This window comes from Podarcis liolepis (assembly GCF_965112155.1).
Source record: "Podarcis liolepis genome assembly, chromosome: 7".
NCBI classification, from domain to species: domain Eukaryota; kingdom Metazoa; phylum Chordata; class Lepidosauria; order Squamata; family Lacertidae; genus Podarcis; species Podarcis liolepis.
Window position 1 is genome coordinate 9948079 of NC_139561.1, and position 13682 is coordinate 9961760.

The following is a 13682-nucleotide window of genomic DNA, read 5'->3' on the forward strand; positions in this document are numbered from 1 at the left end:
GGCACTGTCTGTCTTCCAGCGCCATATCTGGGAGACCAATGTGGGCTGTTTAGACACCCGTACAGAGACATAATGGAAGTCCATCTTCATTCTGATAAGGGCTTTTCTGGCTTGTTTTCACAGTGTTTTGTATCTTTCTTTCCCATGCAGAACGTCTGCACTAAATGTGGCACCCAGACCAGCAACAACCGGCCTCACTCCATCTGGTTGTGTAAGATCTGCTGTGAACAGAGAGAGGTCAGTCGGGAAGTGGCTTGTTAGACCTGCATTTTCCTGGGAAATACATGAACGATGCAAAGAGTATACACTCATTCAGATGGTCTATCCTAATATGCCTATTTGAGAAGTCAGGACCTCCTGGCCTCCCCAGCTTCAATGGACTACAACTCCTATTACCCCTGGCAATTTTTAAAATTGTGATTTCTTAAATGAAAATTCACCAGCATTCTACTGTGAATTTCTCCTAATTTCTTATGCAATTTGCCTAACATGCACGGTCTTTTGCAAAGCGATTTCTTCTAATATGCTGTTTTCAGTGACATACAAATTTTTAGGCACACTTTAACCCTGGGATAGGGACACAGGTGGCGCTGTGGGTTAAACCACAGAGCCTAGGACTTGCCGATCAGAAGGTCGGCAGTTCAAATCCCGACGACAGGGTGAGCTCCCGTTGCTTGGTCCCTGCTCCTGCCCGCCCAGCAGTTCGAAAGCACATCAAAGTGCAAGTAGATAAATAGGTACCGCTCTGGCGGGAAGGTAAACGGTGTTTCCGTGCGCTGCTCTGGTTCGCCAGAAGTGGTTTAGTCATGCTGGCCACATGACCCGGAAGCTGTACGCTGGCTCCCTCGGCCAATAAAGCGAGATGAGCGCCGCAACCCCAGAGTCGGCCACGACTGGACCTAGTGGTCAGGGGTCCCTTTACCCTTTACTAACTCTGGGATATGCATTTTTGTATACAGTTATTGGCTGGAGAAGTGCATTGCAACATATGGAGAAATGGGATTTTATATACTGCATATATTTTTTACTTTACAAAGTTGTTCTTGTACATCACCAGATCTTAACCTATTACAGTATTTGTAAGTATGGATTTCAAATGTCATTGAGTTTGTCTTTGGCAAGTATGTGCTTATATAAGTCTCCAATCCAATCGTAGAAGGGAGCCGCATTTTTATTTTTCCAATTCATCAGTATCAGTCTTTTTTCGTGGTAAGGGCACAGAGAATCCACTCATAATGTCCATTTGTAAGGTTCCATGTGCTAGGCATATAATTCAAGAGGATATTTTGCTCTGTAAATGTAAGGTTGTTCCGTACAGTTCTGTTGATAGTTTCAGTTACCTTCTGCCAAAAATCTTCCAATATAGGACAATGAAAAAACATATGTTTTAGAGAAGCATTATCCCTATTGTATCTCCAAAAGTTAGATACCTTAGATAGCCCTTTTTTAAACAAACGCTTTTTAAAAATCGCAAATGGGGAAAAAAACCCCTGGCAATTAACCACAGGTTCCCCACCGCTGTCCTCCTTCAGCTGGTTGCAAGCAAGTGGCCTTCTTTGCCTGTAATCCTCTCAAAAATGAGTGCATTTCAAAGTACTGTATTTTTCACTCTATAGGACGCACCCGACCATAGGACGCACCTTGTTTTAGAGGGGGAGAACAAGAAAAAAAAATCTCCCCCTCTCTGCTCAGCGCCCCTTCAGTGAAGCGACAGCAGAAACGGAGGCCCTTCCATTTCTCCTCCCGCTTGGCTGAAGGGGCGCTATGCAGCTCTCCCTCTCTGCTGAAGCCAGGAGAGTCTTGCTCTCCTGGCTTCAGCAAAAGGAACCCGAAGCCTTCGGAGCGCAGAGGGACCTCCCGCTGTGTTCTGGAGGCTTCAGGTGGCTATCCCTGAAGCCTGGAGAGCGAGAGGGGTTGGTGTGCACCGACCCCTCTCGCTCTCCAGGCTTCAGCGAAAGCAACACAAAGCCTCCAAAGCGCGGAGGGAGCGCTCCCTCTGCGCTTCGGAGGCTTCGCGTTGCTATTGCTGAAGCCAAGGAGCCTGCATTCGCTCCATAGGTCGCACACACATTTCCCCTTAATTTTTGGAAGGGAAAAAGTGCGTCCTATAGAGCAAAAAATACGGTAAACAACTGCAAAGTTTGGGGGCAAAAGTCTTAATTTTGCATATATGCCATTGGGGTCTGATCTGGAGGTGATGGATGAGGAACAAGACCTTGGGGTCATAATGGACAGCTAGATGAAGATCTCTGCCCAGTGTGTGAGAGCTGTGAAAAAGGGAAAGCCCATGTAGATCTGGCCCTGCCGTTGGAAGAATCATAGAACTGTAGAGTTGGAAGGGACCCCAAAGGTCTGTCAGGAGCTCAGCCTACACTCGAGTAGGACCCTGGCAGAGACACATGCCCGACTGGCATGTTCTCTCCCTCCTGGTTGATCATTCGGGAGCTTCAAAAGCTTTCTTCAGCCCGAGCATCACAGCGACCGATGCCAACAGACACTGGCACACTTAGAGATCCGCAGAGTCTTCGCAGCTTGCGTAACAGACCTCAGCAACTCAGCATTTTGGCTAATCTACTTTATTTACATATAAACACACACGGAGCACTGCAACATGGCTCCGTCTCTCTCTAGCATCAGACAGCAAAGAGAAAAAGGACAAAGGACAATAGTCCCACTTCACGGAACACAGTAACACGAACATCCTATCTCTGTCACTTCCCACTCTGTGGAGTCAAAACATATACCGTCATGCGATAGACAAAAATCCCATGACTGCAATCATGGAGCAGGAATTCTAACAGGGTAATAATAATAATAATAATAATAATAATAATAATAATAATAATAATTTATTTATACCCCATCCATCTGGTTGGGTTTCTTCAGCCACTCTGGGCAGCTCCCATCATCATCATCATCAGTGATAAAACATCAAACATTAAAAAATTTCCTAAACAGGGCTACCTTCAGATGTCTTCTAAAAGTCAGATAATTGTTTATTTCCTTGACATCTCCTGGGAGGGCGTGCCACAGGGCGGGCGCCACTACCGAGAAGGCCCTCTGCCTGGTTCCCTGTAACCTCACTTCTCTTGGGGGGGGGACCACAAGAAGGCCCTCGGAGCAGGACCTCAGTGTCCGGGCTGAATGATGGGGGTGGAGACGCTCCTTCAGGTACACTGGACCGAGGCCGTTTAGGGCTTTGAAGGTCAGCACCAACACTTTGAATTGTGTTTGGAAATGTACTGGGAGCCAATGTAGGTCTTGGCAGCCATTTCCAGTCACCAGTCTAGCTGTCGCATTCTGGATTAAGAATCATTTAGTTGAGTTCCCTGCAACGCTGGAATCGAGAGCATTCAATCAGGTGACACCCAGATTGCCGGTGGTACAATTCCCAGGAAGAAAACTGTATAGCATCAGCCGTCTCTGAACACACGGTTCTCACGCGTCTTTGTCCTGTTCTGTTTTCAGGTATGGAAGCGCTCTGGGGCGTGGTTCTTCAAGGGGGTGCCAAAGCAAATGCTCCCCGAACCGATGCCCATCAGCAAGAGCAAACAGCAGCCGCTGCCCAGTGAGGCAGCTGCCCCTGCTCAGGACTCGAAGCCGTATCCTCGCCAGCAGAATCGCGGTAGGCAAAATTGGTGCACATGTTTTGATTTGCACATTGTACACTTGTTGTTTAGTCTAGCCCAGGGTTTCCCAAACTTGGGTCTCAAGACGTTTTTTGGACTACAATTCCCATCATCCTTGACCACTGGTCCTGCTAGCTATGGATGTTGGGAGTTGGAGTTCAACAACACTTGGAGACCCAAGTCTGGGAAACCCTGGTCTAGCCCATTCACTGAGGACTAATCTACACTCGTGAGTTATAATGTTAAAAATGTGTTATAAAAAATGCCCAGAGGGCAGTGTAGAGCAGTGATCTGTCACCAATGGGAAATTGCATTGAGAGCTATATTTTTTTTATAGCGTTTTCCAGATCAGTGTAGATCCAGCCTGAGATCGTTGGAGAAGGCCCTTCTAGTCATTTCCTGGCAGAGATTCACCTGGTGTTGCAGTGCGAGAGCACCTTCTCTGCAGTGGCCCCCATGCAGTGGCATGACCATCCCCTAGAGATTCTGTGGCGCCTATGATAATGGTGTTCTGCCATGCAGGGAGCGGGTGGTGCTGTGGTCTAAACCACTGAGCCTCTTGGGCTTGCCGATCAGAAGGTCGGCGGTTCGAATCCCCGCAACAGGGTGAGCTCCCGTTGCTCGGTCCCAGCTCCTGCTAGCATTTCCAAAGCACGCCAGTGCAAGTAGATAAATAGGTACCACTGCGGCGGGAAGGTAAACAGAGTTTCCATGCGCTCTGGTTTCCGTCATGGTGTTCCATTGTGCCAGAAGCAGTTTAGTCCATATGACCCAGAAAGCTGTATGTGGACAAACGCCAGCTCCCCTGGCCTGAAAACGAGGTGAGTTCTGAAGTCGCCTTTGACTGGACTTAACGGTCCTTTACCTTTACCTGCCATGACGTTCTCTAGTACAGTGGTACCTCAGGTTAAGTACTTAATTCGTTCTGGAGGTCCGTACTTAACCTGAAACTGTTCTTCACCTGAAGCACCTTTTTAGCTAATGGGGCCTCCTGCTGCTGCCACGCCGCCGGAGCACGATTTCTGTTCTCAACCTGAAGCAAAGTTCTCAACCTGAAGCCTATTTCTGGGTTAGCGGAGTATGTAACCTGAAGCATCTGTAACCTGAAGCATATGTAACCTGAGGTACCACTGTACTGGCTATTGAAAATTTTGTATATCTGCAACATTTGCTTTTAGTTTCTTACAGTTTTTACTGATTTCATTCTGGAAACCACGGTGTTGTTCCAATATGGAAGGCAATTTATCAATGTGTTCAGAAAAATAAATGAACAAATGCAGTAGTTTGCTTACATTGACTTTTCAATAATTTTAAAAGATCAGATCGACAGCATTCAAAGAGTGTGCTGGCTCTGCTTAGTTACAGATGGTACCTTTGGGCATCCCTTAGCATTGTTTCCTCTGCCTCTAATAGCACCTGGTCAGGACTGAAACTCCCTTTTTGTTGTATGAATTCGCTCCCAGTGCCGTCTTACCCATAAGCACCAGGGGTGCAGGGCGCCAGGATTTCAGGGGCACCAGGCCGAGAGTCCGGGGCTCGACAGTTGAGTCTGGGGAAGAGCCCACCCGTCAGTTGGAGCGCCACGGCGGGCTCTTCTGCTGCGAGCGGCTCTGTGCCACAAGTTTGGGGGCGACCGAGCCAGCGAGATGCTGAGGCAGCCAGCTGGCCGGTTCTGCCCTCCTGCGCACCTGGGACTGGGCAACCAGGGAAGGGGACGGGCGCCAAGTGGAGCTTTGCACCCCGGCGCCGCATAAGCTTAAGACAGCCCTGTTCACTTCCTTTCAATAAACAATCCCTTCCTTTTGCTTCCAAGGTCAAGCTGAAGCAGCTGCTCCCATCGAGCAGGAATCCTATGGTAAGAAATCTTACTTCTTTGGCATATTTATTCCTCTTCATTGCATTTGTATCTTTTCCAATGTATTCTACTAGGGGAAATTGCTTTCAAAAATGAATGTACAGTGGTACCTTGGTTCTCAAACGCCTTGGTACTCAAACAACTTGGAACCCAAACACTGTGAACCCGGAAGTAAGTGTCCTGGTTTGCGAACATTTTTTGGAAGCTGAATGTGCTCCATTTTGAGTGTTACGCCTTTGTTTTGAGTGCCACACTGAGGTCTGTCTATTTTTGCTATTTATTTTGCTTTTTGTGGATTTTTTGTTTTTGTGACTGTGTGGAACCCAGTTCAGCTACTGATTGATGGAGTGATTGTGTGACTGCAGTACATTGTTTATTGCTTTCATTTTATGGATCAAGGGTTTCGTTAGGTAGTAAAATTCGTGTTAAACTGCTGTTTTAGGGGTTGTTTTTAAAAGTCTGGAACGGATTCATCCATTTTGCATTACTTTCTATGGGAAAGCGTGCCTTGGTTTTGGAACGCTTTGGTTTTGGAACGGGCATCCGGAACGGATTAAGTTTGAGAACCAAGGCACCAATGTATTAGGAGAAAAGTGCACTAAAAGAGTTTAAACAAACTGATGCAAAAATGTCGAGAACCTAGCTTAAGATCAGAAAAATAAGAAACAGGAACTGAACTTGTCAGATCCCTTCCTCCCTCTGTGCAGTGAATTTTCTCTACTGGCTTCAGTGGGTGAAAGCCTGGCTTTTCAGCAGCTTTCAGCAGCCCCTGCACCTCTTTCTCCTTGTAAACTAACCAGTAGCTTGGAGCAGTTTGGCCTTACACAACTGTTCTACGGGGGCAAGTTCCCTGGTGCTTCCTTCTTCCCACCATTTGGGCCTGAGAGACTGATGAGCTTTTGTCTTCTGCTGTCATTCTGAGGGGCTGTCAGCTGCTCATCAGGAGGTGCTAATCTTGAGTGATTGCCCCATTATTAAAATCTGGATCAGCCTGCAAATCGCAGGGAAGAGCCTGGCACCCACGGGAATGCCAGGCGTTGGCTGGGTGATTGATGCCGTCAAGACAGTCATTAGTTTGCTCGTTGTGGCGGCAGATGATGCACGCAAGCGCTGGCACACTGCAATTGTGGCATGGCTCTTAGCTGTCAGCTGGAAAGCCAAGTCTCTTTTCCTAATTGCAAAGAATCTCCTTCCCCTTTGGCACAGCGAGCCAGTAAAATTGCCATTCGCTTGATGTGAGTAATAATCTAAAAATAAATATTAAAAAATCTATAAAAAGTCAATCTATTCCAAATTCCCTCCCTCCTTCCCATGTGGAATAAAGGGTAACTGCTCCCCCCAGGCTCATACCTTCCTTACAGGTGAAACTCGGAAAATTAGAATAGCATGGAAAAGTTCATTTATTTCAGTAATTCAACTTAAAAGGTGAAACTAATATATGAGATAGACTCATGACATGCAAAGCGAGATATGTCAAGCCTTTATTTGTTATAATTGTGATGATCATGGCGTACAGCTGATGAAAACCCCAAATTAACAATCTCAGAAAATTAGAATATTGAATGAAATCAGCAAAACAAGTATTGCAAATAGAGCAATATTGGACCTCTGAGAAGTAGAAGCATGCATATGTACTCAGTACTTGGTTTGGGCCCATTTTGCATCAATTACTGCCTCAATGTGGCGTGGCATGGATGCTATCAGCCTGTGGCACTGCTGAGGTGTTATGGGAGACCAGGAAGCTTCAATAGCAGCCTTCAGCTCTTCTGCATTGTCTCATGTCTCTCATCTGTCTCTTGGCAATGCCCCATAGATTCTCTATGGGGTTCAGGTCAGGCGAGTTTGCTGGCCAATCAAGCACAGTAATCCCATGGGCATTGAACCAGGTTTTGGTACTTTTGGCAGTGTGGGCAGGTGCCAAAGTCCTGCTGGAAAATGAAGTCAGCATCCCCATAAAGCTCATCTGTGGAAGGAAGCATGAAGAGCTCCAAAATCTCCTGGTAGACGGCTGTGTTGACCCTGGACTTAATGAAGCACAGTGGACCAACACCAGCTGATGACATGGCTCCCCAAATCAACACAGACTGTGGAAACTTTACACTGGACTTCAAGCATCTGGCATTGCATGCCTCCCCATTCTTCCTCCAGACTCTGGGTCCTTGGTTTCCAAATGAGATGCAAAAGCTGCTCTCATCAGAAAAGAGATTTTGAGAGAACTTAGAGGTCCCAAGTGCTCTAGCCCTAGAACCTGTTTTCAGCGCCAGAGCTGAGCCTCTGGGCCTATGCAGAGTTCCTTGCACGTAGAACTTAAAAGCCACAAGCGACCTCTACAGAACCGGCAGTTTGCAGGTTGGGGGTAAGGCGTCCTACAAAACAAGGCAATGACTTTAAGATACACAACATGCCAAGCGAGGAAACAGCACAGGAGATCAACTCACACTTGTATATTCCCAGGCCAAAATAAACAGTTTTGCTTTTTAAATTTTTAATATAATTTTTATTAAATTTTCTGTGATACAATTTAAAACACTCACTTTCATGTCCTTAAAATATCTGTGACTTCCCTTCTTCTCTTTCCATGGTTCTTTTTGCATAGCATAAATCCCTGCACGTTTTACAAAAACTAAACCATTCAGTATTCCACCATTACATCCATCAAAACTTAGTTATGCTGTTGAATTTATCTTAATGTTGTCCACGTTTTCAGCTGTACACAATAATTTCCCATATATTCAATAAACGTTTTCCAATCTTCTCTAAATGTATGTTCTTCCTGTTCTCTTATTTTATATGCTAAAGTTCAAGCTGAGCAATATGCAAAGTAAACAGTTTTAGAACAGGGTTATATGAAGATATTCCCCCGGCCCAAATATTGTCCATTCGCACTGCACTGGAGTCATGTTTGTTGTCAGCATTCTGCAACTGATCCTTTCTGTTATGTACTGAAGTTCTCACCCTGGGCCAGCAGGGGGATACTGTAGATAGTTTTCACTCAGGTCCACATATGCACATAAGGGATTGAAAGTGACGTTCAGTGATTGGATAGTTACAGAAAGTGTTACAGTTGCGTTGTACTGGAGCTCTATATAAGCAGGCTGGCTGAACCCTTCAGTTCAGTTCTGTTCTGGCCTGTGAATAAACAAGAGCTGTTTGAAGAATCGCTGTGTCGTCTGATATGTTCACCCACAACGTAACACTTTCCCTTCATCACTGGATGCTAAGCCCTCTCTGTGATTTCACCGCAGGTCAGTTGGCGAGCTTCCAGGAAGCAAATAGCCCTCCTTTCTGCAGTCTGCAGCTTTCTTGCATTTCCTTCCTGCTTGCAGTTGTCATGACTTCCAGCTGAATTTCTTTGCATCTGCTGTTCCGATGGGAAAGTAACTTCCCTACTGTTTGTGCCCCTGCCCCTCTTTTTCTGATGTCTATGCAGGCGCTGAGCCAACCACAGCTGCTTCCAGTCGGAGAAATTATCCACAAATTAGCCGCAAACCTTCTGAGGCCAAGATGGCGCCTGGTGGCAGCGAATATATTAGTGAGGAAACCCAAAACTGGGAACACACTAGAGAGAATGAAGCTGGTCAAAGCCCTGGAGGTGAGAGAGAAGCAGGCAGAGAACTACCGTATTTTTCGCCCTATAGGGCGCACTTTTTTGGGGGGGGGGAATAAAGAAAAAAAATTATTTCCCCCCCAAGCCCCAAAGAGCAAAGAAGCCATGACAGCGAGTAGGATTGATCCCACTAGCTGTCTTGGCTTCGTTTTTAGCCTCGGGGCTGGGGGTCTGGGAGCGAAGGCAAGGTTGCGCTGAACCTCGCCATCACTCCCGGAGCTTGCGGGGCTGGGGGCGGGGGAAGCCTGAGCTGACCCCAGCCCCCAGAACGGGTCCAGGAGTGATGGCGAGGTTGCGCTCAACCTTGCCATCGCTCCCGGAGCTTGCTGCTACCCAAAGCCCGGGGAGTGCAGCGCTGTAGCCCGCTGCGCACCCTGGGCTTACGGCAGCTATCCGCAAGCCTGCGGTGCCCGGCAGGAACTCCCGCCGTGCTCTGCAGGCTTGCGATAGCTGCCCGAAGCCTGGGGTGTGCAGTGCCGCGCTTCCCGGAGTTCGGGCTGCAAGCACCTATCCGCAAGCCTGCGGAGCCCAGAGGGAACTCCCGCCGGGCTCCGCAAGCTTGCGGATAGCTTCCTGAAGCCTGGAGAGCTAGAAGGGTCGGTGTGCACCGACCCCTCTCGCTCTCCAGGCTTCAGCGAAAGCCTGCATTCGCCCCATAGGACGCACACATATTTCCCATTCATTTTTGGAGGGGGAAAAGTGCGTTCTATAGGGTGAAAAATACGGTACCTGCACTCATGTGAGAATGTTCCACCTATAATATATTCTAGTGCCTCAAGCCAAGCCCCATGCTGCTCACCTGGGAGGACAGGTGAGATCTTTACAGACTGGAGGCAGGCAAGAGTTGTCACCATCTTAAAAACAGCCATTTAAAGCATTCAGATAATAATTAAAACCAACAGCAAACCCTAAACTGATGAAAACACAGGTTCACATTCTACCTATTTGGGTCCTTTCCAACACTACAATTCTACGATTTTTAGGGAAAATGCCTTTATAACGCCTTAATTTATTTTTATTTAATAAATTGATATGCCACTTGTTTGCAAAAGAAAACCCCAAACAAATTTCAAAGCAATTTACAGAAACAATGAAACAGTAAATGCAGTTGAAAACAGCTATTTGAAAAACAGGAAAAAAAGGATTTTTAACATCAGCAGGAAGCTAAAAGCATTAAAACTCTTGCTGACTTTGTAAACACCTGAGTAGGCTTGTCTAAAGAAAAAGGTTTTTAGCAGGTGCCAAAAGAAGTGATTGCCTGATGTCAATATGTTGGGAGTTCCAAAGTTTGTGTGCTGCCATACTGAAAGACTGATTTCTTATAAATGTGCAACGAGGATTATGTGGCACCTGTAGCGATGCCAGCTCTGCAGATCAAAGCAGTCGAGGGAGCGTATATGAGGCAAGGTGTTCTCACAGGTAAGCTGGTCCCAAGTTGTTAAAGGTTTTATGTACCAATATAAACACCTTGGACTTGACCCAGTAGCAAATTGGCAGCCAGCGCCGCTCTCTGAGCACAGGTGTTCTTTGCTGTTGGGGTCTCACTCCTGCCAGCAATCGTGCTGCAGCATTCTGCACCGACTGCAGCTTCACAAGTTGACATTAACACAGCTGCTGTGTTTGTGATGCTGTCAGTTGTGTTTCCCTGCTTCGCAGCTGCGTTGTCCCTTTAGACTTTGGTGTAATATGGCCTTGGAAATTGCCCTGGTACGGAAAAAAGCTAACAGATGATGGACAGCATCTGTCAAGGAGCGAGTCTCCCAAGATGGGGACTGTAGGATGACGGGGTCTTTTGATGGGGTCTTAGCTAGGGGAGCCAAGCGGCTAGGTTTTTGCCCTGTGAGCTAAACACAAACTGGAAAGGACCCAAGATTCCTCCTCGATGCAGGGAATGTTTAAACAGCCTGCCGCAGAAGAGATATACCCATCATGTAATCCCCTCGCCTCCTGCCATATGGACTCCTGGCTTTCATCTTGGCTGAATTGCAAAAAACGATGCTGCAATGTTTGATCTCATTATCTCAAGATCTGGGGCAGCAAACTGGCTGACTGCATGCCAGCATCTCTCCTGTCCAAATCTTGCCACAGTGCAAACTCAATTAAAGTACAATCCTGCACCTGTCCGCTGGGGATAAAAAGTTCCCTTGCGTTCCGCAGGGGCTTCTCTTTGGGTAAACGGTGGTACAGTGGTACCTCGGGTTAAGTACTTAATTCGTTCCAGAGGTCCGTTCTTAACCTGAAACTGTTCTTAACCTGAAGCACCACTTTAGCTAATGGGGCCTCCTGCTGCCGCTGCACCATTTCTGTTCTCGTCCTGAAGCAAAGTTCTTAACCCGAGGTACTATTTCTTGAGGCGTTCCCAAAGTAAAGGAAGGATTGAACTCTGATTAATAAGAATACACACAGAGGCTTGAACCAGCAAGACTCTAGGAAGGGTGCATATAATAATCTCTCTGTTTCTCTCCACCCCTCGGCCCAGGTACACAAAAGAACTTTTTACAGAGTGTTCATAAGAACGAATCAGATTTCTTCTGAGCATTTCAACAAACCCCACGTGGGGACAAAGTTAAACTACCAGAACTAATTAAGCACACATATTTCTGGGGTAAACAAAGATAAACAGTAAAGGTACCCCTGCTCGTACGGGCCAGTCTTGACAGACTCTAGGATTGTACGCTCATCTCACTCTAGAGGCCGGGAGCCAGCGCTGTCCGCAGACACTTCCGGGTCACGTGGCCAGCTTGACGAAGCTGCTCTGGCGAGGCAGCGCAGCACACGGAAACGCCGTTTACCTTCCCGCTAGTAAGCGGTCCCTATTTATCTCCTTTACCCGAGGGTGCTTTCGAACTGCTAGGTTGGCAGGCACTGGGACCGAGCAACGGGAGCGCACCCCGCTGTGGGGATTCGAACTGTCGACCATGCGATCAGCAAATCCTAGGTGCTGAGGTTTTACCCACAGCGCCACCCGTGTCCCTGGGGTAAACAAAACAGAACTACAAAGGGGTGCATTTGGCAACCCTTGAGGTCATAAACGAGCAATATACATGATAAGAAGGAGGGCCAGGAGGACAGCGATCATTATCACATTCAGGTGAGATCTGTTTCCTGGCCCTAAGATTAACATCCTAAGATTAACATATCAGAAAAGCTACATCAAAGAAACTTGCCCACTATCTTTATGGCCCAGGATGCATGCCTGGCAAAGCAACTGGGCTGTGTACGTGACTTGTCAAGCAAGAGAAATGGACAGTAGAGGAAATGGCCAGAGATGCAGAGGGTTGTGGGATTTGATCAGAAATTATTGTCAATGTATCAAACCCAGTCAACACAATGCATTCATCGTGGACACAATGGCTTGATGCATATTTTATAATTCCTCATAGTAATCCCACCTGACCCCACACTCTGGATATTTGCACTCCTACAATTTCTGGGTTAGTGGAGTCTGTAACCTGAAGCGTATGTAACCCGAGGTACCACTGTATAGGGAGCTGGGTTTGTTTAGCTTGGAGAAGAGAAGACTGAGAGGTATCTCAGAGAGCTATCTTCAATGATCTGAAGGGCTGGCCCATAGTAGATAGAGCAACCTTTTTTCCCTGCTGCTCCAGAGGGCAGGACCCGAACTGATGGATTCCAGTGACAGGAAAGGAAATTCTGACTACACGCCAGGAAGAAGTTTATGACAGCAAGAGCTGTTCGACAGTGGCACGGACTCCCTCAAAAGGTGGTAGACTCTCCTTCATTGCAGGTTTTTTGCTTCCAGTTCACTTTAAAAAATAATAATTTTATTCGTTTTCCAAATTGATACAAATCAAGCCTAATTTATTTAATTTAATACTTTTTTAAAAAAAAATCAGGTTTCCCAATCCTGTTGCCAACATACGTCCATCTCGTCTGTTGTTGCCACTTCCTTTTTTCTTAAAATCCGCTTGAAATCTTCGCTAGATGTAAAGCATTCTCACAGCTGCCAATACAGTCATAACTCGTGTTACAGATGCTTCGGGTTGCGCAATTTTGGGTTGCGCACTGCGCCGAACCCGAAAGTACCAGAATGGGTACTTCCAGGTTTTGGTGCTTGCTCATGCGCAGAAGTGCCGAATTGCAACCTGCGCATGTGCAGACACGATGCTGCAGGTTGCGGAGGCTGCGGGCTGCGAATGTGCCTCCTGCATGGATCACGTTCTCAGCCCAAGCGTCCACTGTACAGTGGTACCTCGGGTTAAGTACTTAATTCGTTCTGGAGGTCCGTACTTAACCTGAAACTGCTCTTAACCTGAAGCACCACTTTAGCTAATGGGGCCTCCTGCTGCCGCCGCGCCGCCGAAGTATGATTTCTGTTCTCATCCTGAAGCAAAGTTCTTAACCTGAAGCACTATTTCTGGGTTAGCGGAGTCTGTAACCTGAAGCATATGTAACCTGAAGCGTATGTAACTCGAGGTATCACTGTATACAACTTCACAAACAGTATTCTTTTTGTTCTCCATATTTCCCTTTCACGTGTGTAGTCGTTCAAATCCATGTTCTCAGACCTGTTGCGGAGGGATATTGGGTCCCTTTTCTCGTTCCCTTTGCTGCTGTTTTTACAGGGTCA

General features: G+C 46.9%; 1 protein-coding gene across 5 annotated transcripts in view; it reads left to right on the forward strand.

Moving 5' to 3' along the window:
- RPH3A (rabphilin 3A) overlaps positions 1-13682 on the forward strand; it is a 128259-nt gene that overhangs the window by 70479 nt on the left and 44098 nt on the right. For 4 of the 5 annotated variants that reach the window (XM_083511415.1, XM_083511416.1, XM_083511414.1 and 1 more), the window contains exons 5-8: positions 151-237; positions 3469-3625; positions 5443-5484; positions 8915-9076. In XM_083511415.1, the coding sequence (XP_083367541.1) occupies positions 151-237; positions 3469-3625; positions 5443-5484; positions 8915-9076 (448 nt within the window). The remainder of the gene's footprint in view (positions 1-150; positions 238-3468; positions 3626-5442; positions 5485-8914; positions 9077-13682) is intronic. The other variant, XM_083511413.1, reaches the window with a different exon arrangement.